General features: G+C 42.0%; 1 protein-coding gene across 1 annotated transcript in view; it reads right to left on the bottom strand.

Moving 5' to 3' along the window:
- The window catches only part of USP31 (ubiquitin specific peptidase 31), a 75,433-nt gene that overhangs the window by 23,834 nt on the left and 28,071 nt on the right, over positions 1-23,528 (bottom strand). The window contains exons 2-7 of the mRNA XM_038763534.1: positions 13,250-13,387; positions 12,643-12,731; positions 12,026-12,118; positions 4,558-4,693; positions 2,182-2,326; positions 358-538 (exon numbers count right to left, since the gene is read on the bottom strand). Coding sequence (XP_038619462.1) covers positions 358-538; positions 2,182-2,326; positions 4,558-4,693; positions 12,026-12,118; positions 12,643-12,731; positions 13,250-13,387 — 782 coding nt within the window. The remainder of the gene's footprint in view (positions 1-357; positions 539-2,181; positions 2,327-4,557; positions 4,694-12,025; positions 12,119-12,642; positions 12,732-13,249; positions 13,388-23,528) is intronic.

The raw sequence follows: 23,528 nt of genomic DNA on the forward strand, positions 1-23,528 counted from the left end.
TACCCTTTATTCACCCCACCCTGACAGCACTTACATAATTTATTTTATTGACTATCTCCCTCTCTAGGCTAATCTCCTTGTGGGCAGGGAACAGGTCTACCAAATCTGCTACACTGTACTCTCCCAAGTGCTTAGCATAGTGCTCCGCACATGATAAGCGCTCAATAAATGTGACTGACAGATGATACTGTATTTGCTCCAGCACTTAGTACAGTCCTTGGCACCTAGTAGGCCCAAAACAAATTCCAAAATTATAGTCGGAGATACTAAGTGGGGATTTACACCTGCACCTATTAGGTGTGAGGCTCTTAAAACAATAAATTGGAATTACCCAGCACAAGAGATATCACTATTTACCTCTTGCCCTTCTGCCCAGTACATGCTCGGTTACACACTAGAAGAACGATCTTGTCAGTTGTTGCTTTTGTGGAGGACAATTCCAACTTGCCTTGCCTTGCTGTCGTTTGCATGTGTGAAGGTATTCTATGGTGATCAGTAGCGTATTTCAAATTGTTCAGATTATTGCTTAAATGCATTCCTGAAGAGGAATAGGAATAGGTCATTATTTCCAGTAACAATTTTTCTTCAACCTTCTTAATTTAAGAATTTGATCCAAAGGTAGAACCAGAGACTATCTTTATCTTTAGAAAACCAATTATGTCTTTTCAACTATGGGTACTTTACACTGGGCTAGAAGTAATCAGCACAATCATCAGATTGAGATTTACTTTGATAGAAACTTTCTTATCTTGAAGTACAGTAATATTTGGATTTTCAATTTTTGTCATTCTCTCAGAGGCCTAAAAACTAGTATTTCCATTTGTTTTGGTTCTATTTTCCTGTCTCAACTTCCTGGTGGTCTACCACCACCAACAGCCAAACTTCCCCAAGGCTGGACACTGTCCCCCCTCCGCCCTAAAACGGATTAGGGCAAGTAACTGGAGAAGAGAACCACTAACACAACAACTGCAGTTCCTCTCCCTCTTTCTAAAGGCACAAAGACCGCAGCCAGAAAACTAACGGTAGGTGCCCTGGGATGGTCCGGGTTACCCAGAGACCAACTGCAGACTCGAGAAAGCAAGCAAGCAACCTTGGCATCGAGAAAAGTCAAAAGGATATTATGGGAAGGGGCAAAACTGATGATCCTGTCCATGTTTACGAGAAGATACTGATCTCTAAAAGGGCAGAGAAGCTGCTATTTTCTAACCTTTTCCTCCCATTTCTTATCTTAGTCAACTTGTCCAGTATGGGGGGCCTCATGGACACTGAAGCTTCACCAGCTCATATCTGCATGGTTGAAAAATCAGTTTGGATAGCAAGGTGTTGACCAAATATTCCTGAAAACCATACATGAGCATCATCAGTTAGCTCAGACTTGGCCATAACAATCAAGCATTATTGTTGCTAAACATTATAGAAATGAATAGAAACTCTGGCACAGCTTTAAATGGGACACCTAAGTGTCCTATTTCACAGTAATACAGTGCTGTGTGTGTTTCTTTTTTAAAAAAAATCATCATTCCCAAACAATGCTTGTAGGATCTGAAGCCTAAGCAATTGCTAATGTCAACTTTCCACTGCAAGCTACTGAAGACAAATCAAAGAGTATTTAGCAGGGTCACCAAAGGGTCACCCGAGAACCTAGTTTAAAGATTGTGAAAACTAAGCGGCTGCTCCAGCTTGGGGTTCTCAAATGGAGATATATTCGAAGTCCTGATCCAAAAAAATAGGGTGATCCAAAATGGGGGCTGCAGGATTAGGGAAACAACGTGGCTCAGCAGAAAGAGCCCAGCCTTGGGAGTCAGAGGTCATGGGTTCAAATCCTGCTCCACCACTTGTCAGCTGTGTGACTTTGGGAAAGTCACTTAACTTCTCTGGGCCTCAGTTACCTCATCTGTAAAATGGGGATTAAGACTGTGAGCCCCACGTGGGACAACCTGATCACCTTGTATCCTCCCCAGTGCTTAGAACAGTGCTTTGAACATAGTATGTGCTTAACAAATGCCATCATTATTACTGGGGATGCGAAAAGAAGGGCAGTCAAGAAAGCACCTGCCACTATCACAGAAAGTTGACTGCAATGGAGGAAGATCTATGTCTGATTTTGAATCAATCCTATAATCTTCTACATTAAAGGTGGAAGGGTAGGAAGACCTTATTAGGTAAGGTGCATTCATTTACCTCTTTGACTGAGTATTCCTTCAGGTCTAAATATCTCAGGAGTCTCAAAGGCAAAAATGCAGTCACTTTCTTGTACCACCTCCAGATCATCTGTGTCACAAAAGGAACGATGGAACCCATCGTAGTACATCTCTGTTAACACAATCTAAAAACAGGAGAAATGGAATCACAGCTGGATAACTGGAATGTCCTTTGGTTCTGGTTTCAAATTTCTAGTAGGAAACTGATCTCCAGAACTTCTCCAGGTGGCAAAAATGGGAGCACAGTCGGGCCTTGGAATTTCTTAGGTCCTGAGAACACCAAGCATCTTTGCAGAAGCATCTCTGAAGGGACACATTCTTACATATTTTCAGCTTCAGAGAAGCTGCTGCAAAACAACCCCTGACTTCAGGATGTTTATGGTCCTTTGCCAGATCTAAATAAGTTAGATTTTTTGACATGCTGAGAATTAGCATGTCTAAACAAATTCCTGTCAAAACAGCACAGGTATGAGATGGAAAGGATAGAGAATAGACATGGGGACAAGTTTCTCAAATGGACCAGGTAATTCTTCAGGGTTACTCCTGACATATTGCTCCCCATGTGATTTTAATGGTCAATGAGTGATTCTAAGAGTAAATATACTAAATACTGGAGTCATCATTCACTGCACCCCGCTCACCAAATTGAGGGTCGAGAGGAGAGGTCTGAATTTGCACTTCAGTTGCATTTTATCTTTTGTCTGAAATAAGAGGCAGTACAGAGGATTGATTTAATGGCTGAAAACGTTTTTGCATTACACAGAGTACCAGTCAAAATAGAACCCAATAGAACCCCTAGGAAGAATACTAAGGGTACAATCACAATCCTGCTAAATTTGAAGCCCCTTGAGGACAGGAATCATGTCACCTAACTCTATTGTACTCTCCCAAGAGCTCAGTGCTGTGCCCTGCACAAAGAAAGCATTCAATAAATACTACTGAGTGACTTATCACTTTCAGTTTCTCCAACGGGAAGGATCTTGCTAGTTTAGAGCCATATTATGGTTATGTGTTTGATTGAAAAGAGGCTTTAAGAAATCCCCATCATTTTTCAAATGAAAAGAAATCATGGCTAAATATAAGGAACCTTTATAACGAACTTCTTTTCCCACTTAGAGTAACTTCCAGAAATTGCCTTGGAAGAAGATACTCAACTGTTGTATTGCATTTTCTTAGAAGAACAGTCCCCAAAATAGATGTGTTCCAAATGACAACTACTTCAGTCGATGTTTAAAACAAGTCAATAACAGGCTAAGATGATTTCCATTCTTAAATACCAAAATATTTACCAAAGTGAATTTATGAATCTGTCTAAATACTATAGTATTTAGTATAGGTTGAGGAGCCCTGGACTAAAAATGGATGTTGAACCACAGGTCAGAAGGCCTGAGTTCTATCACTGCTTCTGGAGTTGATTTGTTATGGGACAAAGGCAATCACAAACATTTGCCTTTGGAGAACTTTTGGAGAAGCAGCACGGCCTATTGGAAAAGACATGGGGCTGGGAGTCAAAAAACCTGGGTTCTTATCCTGGTTCTACCCCATACCTGCTGTGTGACTTTGGGCAAGTCACTTCACTTCTCTGTGCCTCAGTTACTTCATCTGCAAAATGGGGAGTAAGACTGCAAGCCCTATGTGGGACAGGGACTGTGCCCAACCTGATTACCTTGTGACTGCCTGAGCACTTAGTACAGTGCCTGGCCCATAGTAAGGGCTTAATTCCATAAAAAAAATAAATTTCTGTTCCTTAGTATTTAACCTTACTTTCGAACAAGAACATTCTCCCTGCTTGCTCCTTTTACAAGTAAATTAAGAGAATGAAAAGCACTTTGGGCTTCTCAGGAAAAGGTTCTCATTCAAATATTTGTTAATTGGGTAGTATGATACAACACTCCTTAGCGTGGCTCCGTGGAAAGAGCACCGGCTTGGGAGTCGGAGGTCATGGGTTCTAATCCCAGCTCCGCCACTTGTCAGCTGTGTGACTTTGGGCAAGTCACAATTTATCTGAGCTTCAGTTACCTCATCTGTAATATGGGGATGAAGACTAAGAGCCCCATGTGGGACAACCTGATCACCTTGTATCACCCTCAGCGCTTAGAACAGAGCTTTGCACAAAGTAAGCGCTTAACAAGTGCCATCATTATTATTATTAAAAAAAACAAAAACCAGACAATCTAATTAAAATTCAAACTTGCAAACTTGGACTCACACTGTTTTCTAATTTGAGACCTTGCACTATTTTTCCAACTTCTGGAAGCAAATGGCCTGTTTGGGTTTATTAAGTCTTAAAATTCCAGCAGAGCTTGATGATGCTTCTATGACAGACAACCAGTTTTTGAGAAGGACTTATTATTACCTGGTCAGTGGGGATCTTGGTTTCCTTGGACACGGCCTCTCGCAGCCTGGCCACTGTCCCGGTCAGAGGTACCGCCACGCCGATCCTCATGCAGTGAGAACATTTCCCTTGATAGACCACAGTAACGTACAAAGGCCTAGTAGATCAAGGTGGAGACAGTCATTTAGACCAATTTGATCACAGTTCAGCTACAAAAAAGCAAGTCTGTCCTGAGCTGAATGAGAGGTTGAATCTCACTTTTGGGTTTCACTCCTTATCTTATGGACTAAATGGAAAAATCTTCCTCAAGACCCAAAGAAGGTACCTGGGACAATTCTCCAAGGCCTGTAGGGAAAACAAATACTGCATTTTCTAGAGAGACAAAATGGGTTAAAAGTCGGGGTGATTTAAGAATCAGAAAAGTTTAAGAATCAGAAGTCCTTGTAGTTTCACCACAGTCTCATCTTCTGATCTTAGTTAGGTCACAACCTCCCTGGACCTTGCACTCCAATTCTGTAAAACCAGCTGCCCTACCTCACCAAGTTGACACAAATAATTGAAGAATCAACCAATCAATCAATCGTATTTATTGAGCACTTACTGTGTGCACAGCACTGTACTAAGGGCTTGGGAAGTACAAGTTGGCAACATATAGAGACAGTCCCTACCGAACAGTGGGCTCACAGTCTAGAACCACCTAAGAAAACACCTAAGTGGACATGTGGCTTTTTCAAAACAACTATGTGCTATGCAGCGTGGTTTAGTGGAAAGAGCATGGGCTTCAGAGTCAGAGGTCCTGGGTTCTAATCCCAGCTCCACCACATCAGCTGTGTGACTTTGGGCCAGTCACTTCACTTCTCTGTGCCTCAGTTATCTCATCTGTAAAATGGGGATTAAGACTGTGAGCCCCACCTGGGGACAACCTGATTACCTTGTATCTACCCCATCGTTCAGAACAGTGCTTGGAACATAGTAAGCACTTAAACACCAACATTATTATTATTATCATTATATTTCAATGTTCTGTTTTGATTAGCAATCTCGATGCTTCTTATTGCAGCTAAACTAAAAATTGAGTCCTTGGAGTCCCAGGTCGACAAAGACGGGAGGGGAGAGATTTGGTACTATTAGTTAGGAGGATAGTACTAACAGTATCAATTTTCCCTGTCACGTTCAGCTGGACAGCTCAATTCCATTACTAAACAAAGCCAACAATCTGCCCACCCTACATTTCCTAATAACAATAATAATAATAATAATAATGATGGCATTTGTTAAGCGCTTACTATGTACAAAGCACTGTTCTAAGTGCTGGGGAGGTTACAAGGTGATCAGGTTGTCCCTCGTGGGGCTCACAGTCTTCATCCCCATTTTACAGATGAGGGAACTGAGGCATAGAGAAGTGAAGTGACTTGCCCAAAGTCACACAGCTGACAAGTGGCAGAGCCGGGATTTGAACCCATGACCTCTGACTCCAAAGCCCATGCTTTTTCCACTGAGCCACGCTGCTTCTTCTATAATAATAGTAATGGCAATGGCAATAATAATAGTAATGGCATTTGTTAAGCGCTTACTATGTGTCAAGCACTGTTCTGAGGGTTGGGGTAGATATAAGTTGATCAAGTTGAACACAGTCTTCGTCCCACATAGGGCTCACAGTCAATCCCCATTTTACAGGTGAGGAAACTGAGGCTTAAAGAAGCAACGTGACTTATCCAAGGTCACACAACGGAGAAGTGGAGGAATTGGGATTAGAACCCACGTACTTCGGACTCCCAGGCCCGTACTCTCTCCCCTAAACCATAATAATGGTATTTGGTAAACACTTACTATACGCCAGGCACTGTCCTAAGCGCTCGGGTAGATACAAGATAAATGGGCCGGTCTGATTCTAGATCAGTCAAAATCATAGGGTTCTCTAAAGAGGAAAGGCTAGAGTCCCCCAGGGAAGGATAACTCTCACACACATTACTAATATCTTGAGAATGAAATATTGATGATTACGCACCCTGACCACAGGCTGGGGGGAGAGGGCAAGAACAGAGGAACACCAGAGGGATGACTGCAACAGAGCACTTGGAAGCCTGAAGCCTGAAGAGGAATGGGGAGGTAACAAGCTCTGATTTGAAATTCAATGGACCTGTTCTCTTACCTTTCTATTTAGATCAGGAGTACTATAATAACACTTAATCTGAGATCCCAGCAAACAAAGCTGACTGCAGAATTGCTACAGCAATAACTGCAAGACACATGCAGCTAAGCAGCTATCCCAAAATAATAATAATGATAATGATGGTATTTGTTAAGCACTTACTATGTGCCAAGCACTGTTCTAAGCGCTGGGGTAGATACAAGGGCATCAGGTTGTCCCATGTGGGGCTCACAGTCTTCATCCCCATTTTCCAGATAAGGTAACTGAGGCACAGAGAAGTGACTAGTCCAAAGTCACACAGCTGATTAGTGGTGGAGCCGGGATCAGAACCCATGACCTCTGACTCCCAAGCCCGGGCTCTTTCCCCTAAGCCATGCTGCTCCTTCTCCCTACCTACCCACTATCAACAGCGAATGGAGCATCCCAGACCAACCATGGGATTGTAGAGGCTATCCTGGGGAACTGTAGCCGTGCTGGGGACTGGCTCCAGGCCAAGGAGCAGAAGCAACATGGCATCGTGGATACAGCATGGGCCTGGGAGCCAGAAGATTACGGATTCTAATTCTGGCTCCACCACTTGTCTGCTGGGTAACCTTGGGCAAGTCACTTCACTTCTCTGGGCTAGTTACTCATCTGAAATATGAGGATTGAGATTGGGAATGGGACAAAGACTGTGTCCATCCCGACTGGCTTGTATCCACCGCAGCACGCAGTACAGTGCCTGGCACATAGTAAGCGCTTAAATATCACAAATATTGTTATTATTAAGGGAGTGCCATCTCTGGGAGCACCGAGAGGCAGAGGGGTTTCTAAGGCTCCAATAACAATCCAACAGCTACAAGAGAGCCCAGTATGGAATTGCTTCCCCTGCAAATCTCTCAAAACCTAGCCAAGACTTAAAATTAGTGTGTGTCCTTGAAACAACATAACTCTGAGGGTTCTCTGGACTGGGTAGAAGCAGCCGAACAGCAGACCCTCCTGAGAACCGCTGCTCCAAGACCTAATCAGAGTTCTATGGGCATCAGTAATTTCAGCAATGAAGAAAGGAAGACTGAATACCCTAGTGAAAAGAGCACAACAGGTTCTAGTTCCAATTCTGTCCCTTGTCTGCTGTGTGGCCTTGGACAAGTCACAACCTCTCTATGCCTCAGTTCCCTCATTTGTAAAATGGGGTTGCGATCTCTGCTCTCTCTCCCTCAAACTGTGAGCCATATGTGAGACAGGGAATGTGTTCTGGTTATCTTGTATCTATCCTAGTGTTTAGCACGGTGCTTGACATATAGTTCAACTTTAGTAAATGCCATCATAATTAGGAAATCCTCCAAAATATGGCTTCCAACAATAGTCATTTGGCTTCCTGCCAGAAGCCTCTGCGAAGAGATGACTACTGTCTTTGGATATGCAGTTGAAATCCTCTTACAACAAAAACTGCCACCAATGTTCCGGGTCTGCTTAACTTCCCCTGTTGGCCTGTCTTTTATGTCTACTGTGTGACCCCCAATACCTAGTCCTGGAGTACTGGACGTCACATCCAGGAAGTGCTCAAGTCCTCTAGACTCTAAGCTCGTTATGGCCAGGGACTGCGTCTTATACTGCTACAGTGTACTCTCCCAAGCACGTAGTACAGTACTCTGCACACAGTAAGCATTCAATAAATATGACTGACTGCTGTTGATATGGAACGAAACCTCCTTTCATTCCTTCATTCAATCGTATTTATTGAGCGTTTACTGTGTGCAGAGCACTGTACTAAGCACTTGGGAAGTACAAATTGGCAACATATAAAGATGGCCCCTACCCAATAATGGGCTCACAGTCCAGAATGGGGAGACAGAAAACAAAACAAGTAGACAGGTGACAATGCCATCAGAATAAATAGAATTATAGCTTTATACACATAATTAAGAAAATAGAATAGTAAATATGTATAAATAAACACAAGTGTTGTGGGGAGGGTTAGGAGAGGAAAAAGGGGGCTCAGTCTGGGAAGGCCTCCTGGAGGAGGTGAGCTCTCAATAGGGCTTTGAAGGGAGGAAGAGAGCTAGTTTGGCGGATGTGTGGAGGGGGGGCATTCCAGGCCAGAGGTAGGATGTGGGCCGGGGGTCGATGGCGGGACAGGCGAGAACGAGGCACGGTGAGGAGATTAGCGGCAGAGGAGCAGAGGGTGCGGGCTGGGCTGGAGAAGGAGAGAAGGGAGGTGAGGTAGGAAAGGGCGAGGTGATGGAGAGCTTTGAAGCCTAGAGCGAGGAGCTTTTTCTTCATTCAAAGGTTGATAGACAACCACTGGAGATTTTTGAGGAGGGGAGTGAGGTGCCCAATGCGTTTCTGTATAGTATTTTGCTGTCATAATAATGTAAATGAAAATCCACATGCTTTCCCCTATAACTACTCACTTGATGACTTGTCAGTCTGGACACCTAGCTGGGCCTATTGCCCACTTTTGGAAGGGGAAGTAGCATGGCCTCACTTGTCTGCTGTGTGACCTGAGGCCCGTCAATGCACTTCTCCGTTGCCTTAGTTACCTCATCTATAAAATGGGGATTGAGACTGTGAGGCCAATGTGGGACAGGGACTGTGTCCAACCCAAACTGCTTGTATCCCACCCAAGTGGTTAGTACGGTGCCTGGAACATAATAATTCCTTAACAAATACAAAAATTATTAAATGGGCAGTTCATAGAATCAAAATGGAAGCGTCTAGTTATAGCTGTTTATCATTTATTTGCCTGCTTTCTGTTAATGATCTGACTCATATGTCCTTATTTTTTTAACCTACTGTAATGGTTGTAATTGCCCATTATCTCTGCTTGTCTCCTTTCCCCTAACTTCCCCCAACCCCCAACCTCCAGGACACTGCAGACTTCTGGGAAGCAAGGACTGCATATTTTACTTGGTGGAGAGAAGAAAGGCAATGAATACAAGCCTGCCAGGCTAAAAACTCTGGGAGGCAGATAAGAGGGAGTATTGCACACCTATCAGGAATATTCAGCAGAAACATCAAAATGTTACCAGGAAAGGAGAGCATCCTGTAATCTCTGTAGGAAGAAATGTCATGCTTAAAAAAAATAAATAAAGGATGTATTTACATTCGGGCTAAACTACAGACCACCTCACCAAGATGAGGAAAGTGAAAAGGAGATACTAAATCTGGCCGTGGAAGCTGATTAAACAGATATACGCAGACCTAATGGGAGATTTTAGTTATCTCCATAGAATGACTAAACTTAAGGCATTAAGACAAGAAGGAACGATTAAGATAAAGGTTTTGAACAGGATTATTTCTAGAACAACTATTTCTAGAACCTACAAGGAAAAACGGAATACTGAATTTAATTCTAAATAGTGTACCGAAAGTTGGTGCAGAAGGTAACAGCAAACTATATTTAACAGTCTTTCCAAGGAAGTAAGGCCAAAAAATTCCAACTCAAGAATACTGAGTTTTGGATAGGGAAACTATAATAAAATGGGAGTCTTGGTTAGGAACCAGCTATAAGAAATAGCTATGAAAGAAGATTGCCTACAAGAAACCCAGAAGCTGTTTAAAAACAAAAATAGTTTAAAAGTGTGCCACAGAAAAAAAAACACAAAGCAGGCAAACAGACATAGCTAAGTGGCAAACCAGAAAAGCTAAGAAGAAAAAAAATCATCCTTTGTAAAAAATGGAAAGCACCTGAGGGAATTCAGGAAAACCAACAAAGGGTGATAGTTAAGGATAAAAAGGAGTTTGAGAGGCAGCACCTTAAAACAAGCACTAGAGCTAATAATGATAAAAGATTCTCCAAATATTTCAAAATCAGAAGACTGCTATGAAATTACAGGCAGTACTTGGTGATTATGTTCTAAAAGATGAATGCCGATGCCGAGAGACGGTTAGAAAGCTCAATTAATATTTTGGCAGGGATTTACCAAGGAAGCTATTCGATAGGTTTTTATCTCAAACAAGGCAGAGGACTTGGATCAAACTGGGGTGAGGACACAGGACATTTTAGACCAAATCAGTGAACTAGGTGCAAATAAATCACCAAGAGTTGGCATCCACTTGAGGGTTTGAAGGAACTCAGAGTGAACAACCACTTTTTGGAAGCAATCATTTTCCAGAAGACTGGTAATTCCCATCTATAGAAGGGTTACAGAGGTGACCCTGATCATTACAGACCAATGAGCCCAAAATCCTATGCTATTGGGGGGAAAGGTGAGAGATGATTATTATGATGGCATTTGTTAAACACTTACTATGTACCAAGCACTGTTCTAAGCGCTGGAGTAGATACAAGGTAATCAGATTATTCCACATGGGGCTCTCAGTCTTAATTTCCATTTTACAGATGAGGGAACTGAGGCACAGTGAAGTTAAGTGACTTGCCCAAAGTCACACAGGTGACAAGCGGCGGAGCCAGAATTATGACCTCTGACTCCCAAGCCCGTGTTCTATCAACTAAGCCACGCTGATTCTAACTTAATATGCATGAACACAAGGTAAATAAAACCATCAAGTGAAAAAATATTGAAAAACTACAAAATGGTGGGCTCTGAGCTATAGGGCATGACATGGGAAAGAGCTCTGAGTTACTGTTCACTTCCTTCAAGTCATCAGCATGTAGCAGTAGCCACAAAGACCCACAAAATAGTAGGCACCATCAGGAAGGGTATTGAAAATGAAACAAAAAGCAGAATTTTGCCTCCAACTGAAATAATAATAATTGTAGTGTTTGTTAAGCGCTTACTGTGCCAGGCACTGTGCTAAGCGCTGGGGTGGATACCAGCAAATCAAGTCAGATACAGTCCCTGTCCCGGGGGCTCACAGTCTTAATCCCCATTTTACAGATGAGGTAGCTGAGGCCCAGAGAAGTGAAGTGACTTGACCAAGGTCACACTGCAGTGGTGAAGGCGGCATTAGAACCCATGACCCTCTGGATCCCAGGCCCATGCTCTATCCACTACAATATGCTGCTTCGGAAATCATGTTTCAGTCCACACACAGAATATTGGGGTGCAGTTCTGGTCCCCTCGTTTGGGCTGATGGAGGATTTCACCGGAAACAGTGATCACAATACCCCGAAGGACCTCCAAAACATATAGGAGTGGGGCAACAATTCAGCAGGATTCCTAAAGACCAAAATGTAGCACAGGCTGATGAGGCTAACACTCACTTCTATAAAGGACCTGGGCATCCTCGAAATACAGGCAGGCATTCTGCAAGGAAGAACTTCTGGGTGTTTTAATTTAGCAATCATTGTGTTTACTGACTAACAGCTGCAGGAAAATCTCAGAGCAGCTCAGGGGGATGTCATCCAAAGCAAGAGAATCCATAGCTCCATTATGAAAGTTTGGTTCTTACCTTGTATGGGGTAGAGGAATTGGTAGAGAAATGCAGAGGAAAGGGTCAAAGGTGTTGCTCTGTTTCTGGCAATGAGGACATGTCAATGAAGACCTTTAAAAACAAAGCATGAAAATACAGATCAGGAGAGTGCTTTATTTTTGCTACTATAAATGTATGAAACAGTAAAAATTGGAACAGTGGGGGGCGGGGAAAGGGGGGCAGTGAGCCTCACCTAGCCATGTGCTTAAGTTTAAACTCTTGAATAGTTCAAATTGTACAGAAACTGTCACTAACCATTTAAGTGGCATTTAGTGACAATGATGGGAATTAGAGAAAACTAAAGGAGAGACTTACAGAAGCAAAACACCAAGAACCAATCACCCCCATTCAATCATTCATTCAATCGCATTTACTGAGTGCTTACTGAGTGCAGAGCACTGTACTAAGCACTTGGGAGAGTACAATATAATAAAACACACACATTCCTTGCCCACAAGGAGAACCACATAGCAAACTGTCAGGACACACTGTTTTGGGTCTGCTGGCCTCCCTACGGGGACAAAGAATTATATCGATCCTAAAAGCACGTAAAACAGAGCTCATGAACTCCCGTAAGTTCTGGCACATTACTGTACCTGTACTGGGCTTGGAAAAGTTCTTGTACAAAAGTGCTACTAACTGGAAAGGTTGGTCCCTCTGGCACCACATCATTTTCTAACGGTGGCTGAAAAAAACAAAGGCGCAATCTTACAGATTGGAAATATCAGCATTCCACATAAGATGACCTCTGGGACTAGACTAAGGACCAGGATTGGGTGTAGCAATAGTGGTGGAAAGATGCATGAAAAATTCATACATTCCCTTTGCTGCCTCACAAAGTCACATCAGGTAAGCCTATCAGTCCCATACTGTACATACTCCACAAACAGTCAGTGTTCAAAAAATACCGCTCACTGATTGATTGACCCATTGTGTAGCCAGAAAACAAGGCATTAGGGTGGGAATCAGATTTTTCCATTTGTTTTTCTCATTCCACTTAAATGCAAACTCAAAAAAAAAAACTTCAAAATGTTCTAGGAGAGCAGGATTGCAGTTCTCTCCAAGGCATTTGTTATCCCCTGGATCCTACACCAAATTAGAAGATTTGTGTACTGTGTTTTGACAACCATTTAACGAAGTACAAATGGGGTTTTCATCACCCCTCAAAACCAGACAAAGAGCAGGTCGAATGGTCCGACTCACCTTAAGCGGAGGTCGATTATTGTGTTTCACACTATTGTTGAGGTCTTCGTGCACACGATCCAAAAGCCACAGCAAAAACTCCTGAGCATCATGCTGAGAATTCCCTCGATACTGGAGTGCATTTTTTGAAACAATACTCTGAAGCAAGAAAACCAGATAAACAAAAACAAAAAAAGTGAGGGTCTTTAGCCATAAGCTACCATTCTCATAGCTCCTAATTATGTAAATGCTAGATCTCAACAAGTCATATACTGGCTCCATTAAAAGCAAGTTAAAAGGAGAGGTATAAGTCTTTAAGTGTGTAATTCCCTTTTATAATGGCATTATAATAATAATGATGGCATTTGTTAAGCACTTACTATGTGCAGAGCACTGTTCTAAGGGCTGGGGAGGATACAAGGTGATCAGGTTGTCCCACACAGGGCTCACAGTCTTAATCCCCATTTTACAGATGAGGTAACTGAGGCACAGAGAAGTTACGTGACTTGCCCAAAGTCACACACCTGACAATTGGCAGAGTCTGGATTTGAACCCATGACCTCCGACTCCCAAGCCTGTGCTCTTTCCATTGAGAATGGTTTACTATGTGTCTAGCACTGTTCTAAGTGCTGGGATAGATACAAGTTAATTAGGTCTGACACAGTCCCTGCCCGACATAGGGCTCCCAGATTAAGGGGGGAGGGAGAATGGGTATTGATTAAATTCCCATTTTACAGATGAAGAAACTGATGCACAAAGAAGTCAATTGACTTGCCCAAGGTCACACAGCAGGAGAGTATCAGAGTTGGGATTAGAACACAGGTCCTCTGACTCCTGAGCCCATGCTGTTCCCACTATGCCACCCTGCTCTTCTTTTTGCATAGTAAAGTGACTGGGAGAGTGTTCCAGAGTGACTGCCAGTAATGTCTACTGGGCAAGAATGCCAAATGGAAGCTTAGTGTATTTCTCAACTACTTTTGGAGGCCACTTCTGACACTGCTGTCTGATGTCACTGAATCTTCATTGGCACGTGCTGCTGACCATAGGAATGTTTCTATTCCTGTTCAGTGAAATGAAAGACGATGGCAAAATTCTATGACCTCTCAGAGGCCCTGATACACAACAAGTCCTGGACCTTCAAATTAAGGCTTCAAAAAAACCTCAAAAACATTTGCACTTAAAATGCTCAAGTTTGGACCAGATCCTTGGGCCCGAAGTCTGATCATCTCACATTCACTAAAGGTGCCCCAAAACATTTGCAAAGAGGAAAGCGGGAAAAAGTTTCACTGCTGGGAGATCTCTGACTTGGGGCACCCAGTCAGGGATACAATTGACTCTGGTAGAGGGCTCAGTCATTTATGACAGTAGAAGACACAGGGTCTTCTGTCTCTGCTGAACAGGCTTCTTACTGGACTCCCAAATAGACAAGAACTCAGAGGACTCTAGCAAAGGGGAATAACTAGCGGCAGTCGGGCCTGCGAAGAGAAAGCAAAAATTTTGATTCCGATGTTGCTGCCATCAGCTTCCCAGAATTCACACCTGGCCAGGAGCACAGCAAGAAATGGCCCTGTGGGTATAAATTCCGATGAGTTTATGGCAGTGGCAACAGCAGAGGCAGTTTGGCTTTCCCATCCCTGTAGCTGCTGCTCTGCCTACATGTTTCTAGCTCTCAGTCTTCTCTGGCTATTTCCATTAAAATCTCAAGACCCCAGCAGTACAGTTTCTAAACATGGCTGAAAACATCTGTCTTCACACAGCATTACCTGAAGAAACAGCACCTTTCCCCAGGACTATACATAAAAGGAGTAAATAGCCAACTAAAAAGTCAGAGGAAAAAAACCCTGCAAAATGCCATTATGCCCTTCTCTTTACTTTCCTACTCTCTCTTCTGTCCTCAAAGAGTAGGTTTGAGGTTGAGGACTCATTCATTCAATTGCATTTATTGAGTGCTTACTGTGTGCAGAGCACTGTGCTAAGTGCTTAGAAAGTACAATTCAGTAATTAAAGAAGGACAATCCCTGCCCACACCAGACCTACAGTCTAGAAGGGGGGAGAGACAGACATCAAAACAGGTAAAAAGGCATCGATATAAACAGAATTATAGATATATACACATCAAAACAATAATAATAATAATGGTATTTTTTAAGCACTTACTTTGTGCCAAACACTGTTCTAAGTACTGGGGTAGATACCAGGTAATCAGGTTGTCCCACACAGGGCTCACAGTCTTAATCCCCATTTTACAGATGAGGGAACTGAGGCACAGAGAGGCAAAGTAAATTGCCCAAGGTCACACAGCAGACAAGTGGCGGAGCTGGAATTAGAACCCACATCCTCTGACCCCCGAGCCTGTGCTCTTGCCACTAGGCCATGCTGCTTCTCTAATAAGTAAACAGGCATCAATATAAATAAATAGAATTATAGATATATACAAATATAGGCACCATTATTTTCAGAAACAGATGGCATAATGTCTGCCTCCCCTTCTAGACTGTAAACTTGTGGAGGACAAGGAACATGTCTACCAACTGTTATACTGTACTCTCCCAAGTGCTTAGTACAGTGCTCTGCACATAGTAAGTGTGCAATAAATACCAATGATTGATTGATCAGTGAATCTATCCTCTCTCCATAAACACCTAATACTCCAGTGTATTCCGGGAAAGTGACATTGTGCTGTGTCTATGCACAGCTCATATAAATATCTTTAGACTGAAGTGCCTTATGGACAAGGAATATGTCTACCAACTCTGTTGCTTTGTGCTCTCCCAAACACTTAGTACAGTCTCTGCACACAGTAAGTTCTCAATAAATACCACTGATTGATTTGACACACGCTACTACTCTAATAAAATTCCCCCGCAAAATGAAAACCGAAGAGCAAAATCCTAACCTAAATAGTTACACTGGGGTCAAACCATTGTCATGTTTCACTTTAGAGAAGCAAAGAGGAAGTTAATAACTATGAATGAATAAGAACAACTACATCTGTCAAAGTGATCTAGAATTTGCACTTCAAATAATATCTGAAAAATGAAAACAATGGGACTCAGCTAGTGTATCACAGTTCTTAAAGTATCTGTCAAAATATATCATGGAGCAAAAGTTTCTTGTAGAGCAGAGCTAAAAATGAAATTAAATTAATCCTAGTATCGACATTCTTGAAATAACTGAAGAAATCCTGAATATAGCCACTCAACCATGAATATTCTTACTAAAGTCAAGTTTTAAAACTTGGAGCAGAAAAACTGGCTTAGGCAGCACTACACATTCATCAGTTAATGGCACCTCTAAGCTTGTTCTGTTAATAAAATAATGTAGCACATAATGATGATGGTACTTGTTAAGCACTTTCTCTGTGTGTCTGGGATATATACAAGATAATCAAGTTGGACACAGTCCCTGTCCCACATTGGGGCTCACAGTTCTAAGTAGGTAACATCCCAAAGGCAAATCCTTTATCTTCGGCTGCATCCTTATTATTAGTTTTTTTTATTCAATACAAAGAAAAAACAGATTACTTTCAGTCATAATGTCAGTGGCTGAACTAGGCCTAGAATTCAGATATCCGAAAGTGCCAGTTATCCTGTAGACCGTATGCTCATCCTCAAGACTATAAGCTCATTAGAGACAGGAAAAGTATTTGATTTGCTAACTTTGTTGAACTGTACTCGTCCAAGTGCTTAGCACAGTGCTCGTCACCTAGTAAGCACTCAAATACCATTGACTGATTGATCCTCAGCTTTAAAGAAAAAAAGGAATAAAAACTGCTAGGATACAAGTCTGCCAAGTTCCAAAATGACCTAATATCATTTACTAAATCTAGACAGGCATCATTCCACAAACCTGTTCCCTTTATTTTACTGCTCACAATGAATGTCGATTTCTATAGTAGTCAATCCTGTGAAATGTGTAGGACTATTAAAATTATGCAATCTTGCTCACGGTTACTCCATAAAAGTCTTCCTCTGAATTGTACTCATTTTTCACTGCTTCACTCCCTACCTCCCTTTAACAAATGAATAGAATTCTGAATGAAAACAATTTTAGCATCTTTTCATAGAAACAATCTATGAAAATATCAGGTAGCAAATTATAAACACAAAGAGCAGCAGGTGTATGTATTCAACTTCAAAAAAGACCATCTACCAGTTTGCCTGCCAAGCAGACAATTGATTTCCTTCCCTGTTAGATATTAAAATCCTCTTGAGGTCAAATATCAAAGAGATGGAATGGGTGGGGTAAGAGTTATAATATAAATGTTTGAAATAGACGAGACTCACAAAATGTATATTTTTTCAGAAGCATGATTTAAACTGATTTAACACTACTAGGTCATGATTTCATGGTTGGCTTCATTGGATAATTGTATCCAGATTTGGAAGTAAAGAGCAATATAAATAAAATGTCATCATACTAGTCCAGAAACAAAAATTTAAAGAATCAGAAGTTTTGCTCAGTGTGCAGACACCGTTCTATTTAAAATACCTTTACCTACTTGACTTCCATGACCTCCTAATTCCCCTGGGGATCGTCCATCCAAAAAGATCACTCTGTTCTTTCCTAAGAGGGCTATACAACTTAGAAGGACTATTTCTTTCTCCCAAGTAATTTCCCTTAGTTTTTTGACATTGGGTCTGCTGTTAATAGAACACTTTCAGGCTTATCTCACTAAAAATGGTTACTTTTAAAGAGATTTTACAGTTCGGTTCTTCTTTCAGTACAGTGCGTCTACCTGAACGCTATTAACTGAGTTATGTGTGGCTTTGAAGTCTTTCAAAGAGATGTTGCACAAGAAAAACATTAATCTCAACCACAGATGATTTACAAGAAGCCAACATTGTGTGGGAAAGAATGAATGCATGCAAGTTATTACAGAATTTCCACTGCATCCTCTCACCAGAAACAGGCTACAGAATAGTATTATGAAGGAGGCAAAGCTACGCTGTCTATCAGATATTCTTAGCACTACTGTGCAGCCCCAAACCACTTAGTCCACCAATTGCACAGAAAGAACAGCAAGATCAAAAAAGCAGCTGGCTTTTCCAGACTTTTGAAAGTGGCCTTTCAAGCCAAAAGAAGTAGTCATTTTAAAAAAAGTAAGTTCTCCCTTATTCACTGCATGCTGCATCTTTTTCTATAGAGAGTGTTTATTTAGTGGATCCTTTTATCAACTGTTCCCCTAAATCCTTTTCCTATTACCCCTCTTTTTCCTAGAGCCCCTGTGTAATACACGAGCATCTTGTCAATTCCCTTGTGAACAATTTACTCTGTCTTATTTTCTCATATTTGGTACTCTATCCTTATAGTACAACCAACAGGCTTTTTGAGCACCTGTGCGCAGAGTGCTCTGAACTGTTTTGGAGGGTACAATTCATAATAATTATGTTGTTTATTATGAAACAAACTTGGCAATCACTGGTCACAGGGCTTGCAAGCTAAAAGAGAAGCAGTATGGTCTAGAGAGAACAGCATGAGCTAGGGAGTCAGACGACCTGGTCTATCACAGCTCTGTCACTTGCCTGCTGTGTGACCTTGGGCAAGTCACTTCACTTCTCTGTGCCTCTTTTACCTCATCTGTAGAATGGGGATTAAATTCTCCTCCCTTCAACTTAGACTGTAAGCCCTATGTGGGACAGGGACTGTGTCCAACCTGATTACCTTGTATCTACCACAGCACTTAGAATAGTGCTTGATACATAGTAAGCACTTAAATACCATTAAAAAAATAAAGTAAACAGGACCCCCCGTTTTACAGTCTAGGAAACCGAGGCACCGTCAAGTGACTTGCCCAAAGTCACATGGCAGACCAGTGATGGAGCTAGGATTGGAAGCTGCGTGGCTTAGTGGATAAAAGCACAGTCCTGGGAATCCGACGACCTGAGTTCTAATCCCAGCTCCACCACTTGCCTGCTGAGTGTGACCTTGGGCAAGTCAATTAGTTTCTCTGTGTGTCCATTTGCTCAACTGTAAAACAAGGATTCAACACCTGTTTTCCATCCTACCTGACTGTGAGCCCCATGTGGGACAGGGACTGTGTCCCACTTGATGAACCTGTATCTATCCCAGCACTTAGAACACTGCTTAAGATAGAGTAAGCAATTTAAAAATACCATTTTTTTTAAAAAAAAAGAAGTCAGTTCTCCTAACTCCCAGGTCTCATTCTCTTTCCACTATGATATACTGCATGGTCTCTGTCCTCAAAGAGCACACAAAACAGTGGAGAAGGACCGAAACAAAGCCATTCTCATATAGTTGGAGGACAAAGAAATAACACTGGATGTTGATAGCAGAAGGATAAATAATTAAGTGAAAATTAATAGGTCAAGAATGTTAGTATGTGTATATATCTATATATAGAGATATTTATATATCTATAAAACACGTGGACTATGAGTAGCTGTTGGAGAATTTACCACAAAGCAGTAATTAGCCTTTTATTAGGCTCCTTGTATGTAAAAAGCGGGTCCTATCAACGCTATTGTGGTGTATTCTCCAAAGAGCTTCCTAAAGTGCTCTGCACACAGTAAGCACTCAAATACCATCAATTAATTATTTCACATACATCCGGTTCTCCAAGGTTGATGGGACTGTGTTCCTGCAAAACCCCGCATTATGAAAAACATGCCCTGTAGCACTCACTGTGTCCAACTCCGCATGCATGCACAAAATTTCTTCCAAGTTCCTAATTCCTTTACAGCATTCTAGCCAAAACATATAATGAAAATATATGCTGAGGTGAAACAGTGTACTGGTGAAATCTAACAAGTCACAGAGCAGTGGAACCCAAAGGAATTTTTATTTTTATTTCCTTTTTTTGTTAGTTGTGTCTCTCAACACCTCTACAAGGTAATGGATGAGGGCTGAATTACAGTGGAGATAAGTGTCTTGTTCAAAGTTGCATGAAAAGTCTGGGGCAATTCTGAGGTTAAAATTCATGAACTTTTGAGCCTTAATGCTCTATGCATTAAGTCCAACTCCCTTGGCCAGAACCTAGTTTGGGCCTCACTACCATATAAAACTAGTTAGAGATACTACAGAAAAACAAAGAATCCACCTTTCTGGAAAGGAATTCAGAAAGGATTATTAATGGCCTAAAAGCTTATCACATCATATCCTTCCCCAGTGGAAGCCTGCAGAGTAGAAGATCCACCCAACCTTTTTCCAAGTTTACAACATTTATAAAGGTTTCTGAGTATCTATTTCACTGTAAGAAGTAAGATTCCTTTAACTTTCACCTACCCCAGGGACAATGAAATGTGTGTTTAGATGCAGTGTGAAATGTGTGTTGGCTGCAGTGGAGTTGGAAACTCAATAAAAACCACTCCAACATCTCTTCCCTTGGGGATATATGCTCTTAAATGTTTTAAGTATCAACAAAGTGAAAACTGAAAACACCCATGTCCTTTTGGAAAGGAAACCTCAAAAGCCTGCTTTGCTTTCAATGCTACAATGCACATGTCCCCTGGGCCACTGAGTGTCTATCAAAATATAGGACAGCACTCTGTGACACATGAACATAACAATCTGTTGCTTTGGGTAATGTTACCCTAGTGGATTGTCACAAAAGTTCCATATTCTCTTTTACTCCGGTTCCTTTCCAACTTGCATTATCAGTCAGAAGCAGACGGAGGGTTAATGCTACATGACAGCTTAGGGGCAGTGCCCTGAACAATAATAAAAATAATAATAATATTTGTTAAGTGCTAACTTTGTGCCAAACACTATTCTAAATTCAGGGGTACATACCATCAGATGAGGCAGTCCCTGTCCCACATGGGGCTCCCAGTCTAAGAGAGGAAGGAAAACAGCTATTGATTAAATCCTCACAGATAATGAAACAGACAGAGAAGTGACCGTGCCCTAGGTCACAGCAGGAAAGTGGCAGAGCCAGCATCAGAACCCAGGTCCTCCGATTCCCAGGCCTGTGTTCTTTCCACTGAGCTGCTGTTTCTGCCAGAAGGCAGAGATGGGTAGGAAAATGGCACTTCCTTACTTGCCTGGGAGGCTACAGAAAACGACAAAAAGGGACATGGGACACAGAACATTAGGGGAGTCACACAAAAGCTCCATCTAGGGAGGGACAAAAGGACTCACTCCCATGTATTTAGTAAAGTGTTCTGAACAAAGCATGAAAAGAAGACATCGATTGACTTAAAAGGTACACTCTGTTCTCATTACATAAGGGTTGCATTCTTCCAAAACCCTGTGTTAAGGAAACTCACATTGTAGTTCTCACCACACACGCAGGCACACAAAAACACATTTCTACTGATACCATGGCAGACTATGCCCCGACAGGTCTGCACTGTTGGATCAACGTGCCCTCATTCCCTAACACCATTCTAGCCAAAACACGTGCAAGGGCATAACTGAGTATTTTTTTTTCCCTGTATCTTTCCTGGTCAAAAGCAGTCAATACTGAAGCAGCTGTGCTTCCAGGAGACAAAAGTAGTGCCAATGTGTCCTTATGAGCACTCTATGGATTTTGTGCGGCACTTGCATAAAGATTATCTGCACTGTTGCCAAGTTTAAGGTCGATTTGGGTTGCCTGCAAGTATTTGTGCATCCAGCAATATTAGATGCTTGCTCACTGGAGTTGCCCTCTCCCCCGTCCCTCTACACATTTTGCTCATAGTTCCTCAGTCTATTCTGCTTCAGTCAGTCAGGGAGGGTCTCCCCTCCACCCCTTCTCCGCCTCCTCATCCATTTCCCTTTTTTAATTTGACTTGCAAATCACAGACTTTTTCTTCAATTATAGTAAATAGACTAGGTCTTCCCAAAACAGCCAAAGGGGAAACACTGAGTTTGAAGCCAGCACAAACATTAAATATTATTCCATCCCTGTTACAACAGAGAGGTTTTCAGGGGCCAAGACAGAGGGGTTGGGGGAGCCCAGAAATCAATATCTCTTTAAAGAAGTGGTTGGCACTCCCTTTTGGAATTTTCACTCCAGAGAATCCTTGAAATTACAACAACTGGTTCCTGGAATCGGCTCTGAAATTGAAATTGGGGGCCACTGTTTCCTCTCCATGAAAGCCCCACTATTCACAAATTACCTATTTGCAAGAAATTAATCAACTGATTGGTATTGTGTGCTTACTGTGTGCCGAGCACTGTTCAAAGCACTTGGGAAAATACAATGTACCAGCATACAGCTATTAATAGAGCTATTCCCCAATTTAATTTCCTTTTTGATCTTTTCAATAATAATACCAATGGAGCATTAGGTTGCTACAGAAATTTCACAAGCAATTTTCAGCTTTCTACAAATGTGGTCCAAATACAGTGAGTACTTCGGCAGCTCATCACTAATTCATTCACTCATCTGTATTTATTGAGCCCTTACTGTGTGCAGAGCCCTGTACTTAAGCGCTTGAAAAGTACAATTCTGCAACAGAGACAATCCCTAGCCAACAACGAGCTAACAATGGTATTTGTTAAGCGCTTACCATGTGCCAGACACTGTTCTAAGCCCCGGGAAAGATACAAGATAATCGGGTTGGACACAGTCTCTATCCCACGTGGGACTCACAGTCTTAATCCCCTTTTCACAGATGAGGGAACTGAGGCACAGAGGAAGTGAAGTGACTTGCCCAAGGTTACACAGCAGGTAAGTGGCAAAGCCTGGATTAGAACTCATGACCTTCTGACTCCACTAGGTCATGCTGCTTCTCAAGAATAAGGCAAACTGTCCTGCTATGCAGGGTCCCCGAAAGGCCAGGAACCGTTAATGCTCTTCCCAAGGTTCCTAATTTAGGATCATACCATACCTTTAGGAGAAGCAGGCTAGCCTAGTGGAAAAAGCAAGGGGCTGTGAGTCAAAGGATCTGGGTTCTAGTCCCGGCTCTACCACTTGTTTGCTTGCTGTGCAACCTTGGGCAAGTCACTTCTTTGTGCCTCAGTTTTCTCATCTATACTGCATGCTCGTTATAGGCAGGAAACGTGTCTGCTACTTCTGATGTACTGTACTCTCCCAGGCGCTTAGTGCAGTACTCTGCACATAGCAGGGGTTCAATAAATACCACTGACTGATTGATCTATAAACTGGAGATTCAATACTCATTCTCCCTCCTACTTAGAATGTGAGCTCCCTGTGGGACAAGGACTGTGTCCACTGGATTATTTTAGCAATCAATCAATCATACTTGAGGGATTACTGTGTACAGAGCACTGTACTAAGCTCTTGGGAGAGTACAACATAACAATATAACAGATACATCCCCTGCCCACACTGAGCTTACAGTCTAGAGGCGGGACAGACATTAATACAAATAAATTACAGGTATGTACTTAA

The sequence above is a fragment of the Tachyglossus aculeatus genome, chromosome 21 (assembly GCF_015852505.1).
Source record: "Tachyglossus aculeatus isolate mTacAcu1 chromosome 21, mTacAcu1.pri, whole genome shotgun sequence".
In the NCBI taxonomy this organism is placed as follows: Eukaryota; Metazoa; Chordata; class Mammalia; order Monotremata; family Tachyglossidae; genus Tachyglossus; species Tachyglossus aculeatus.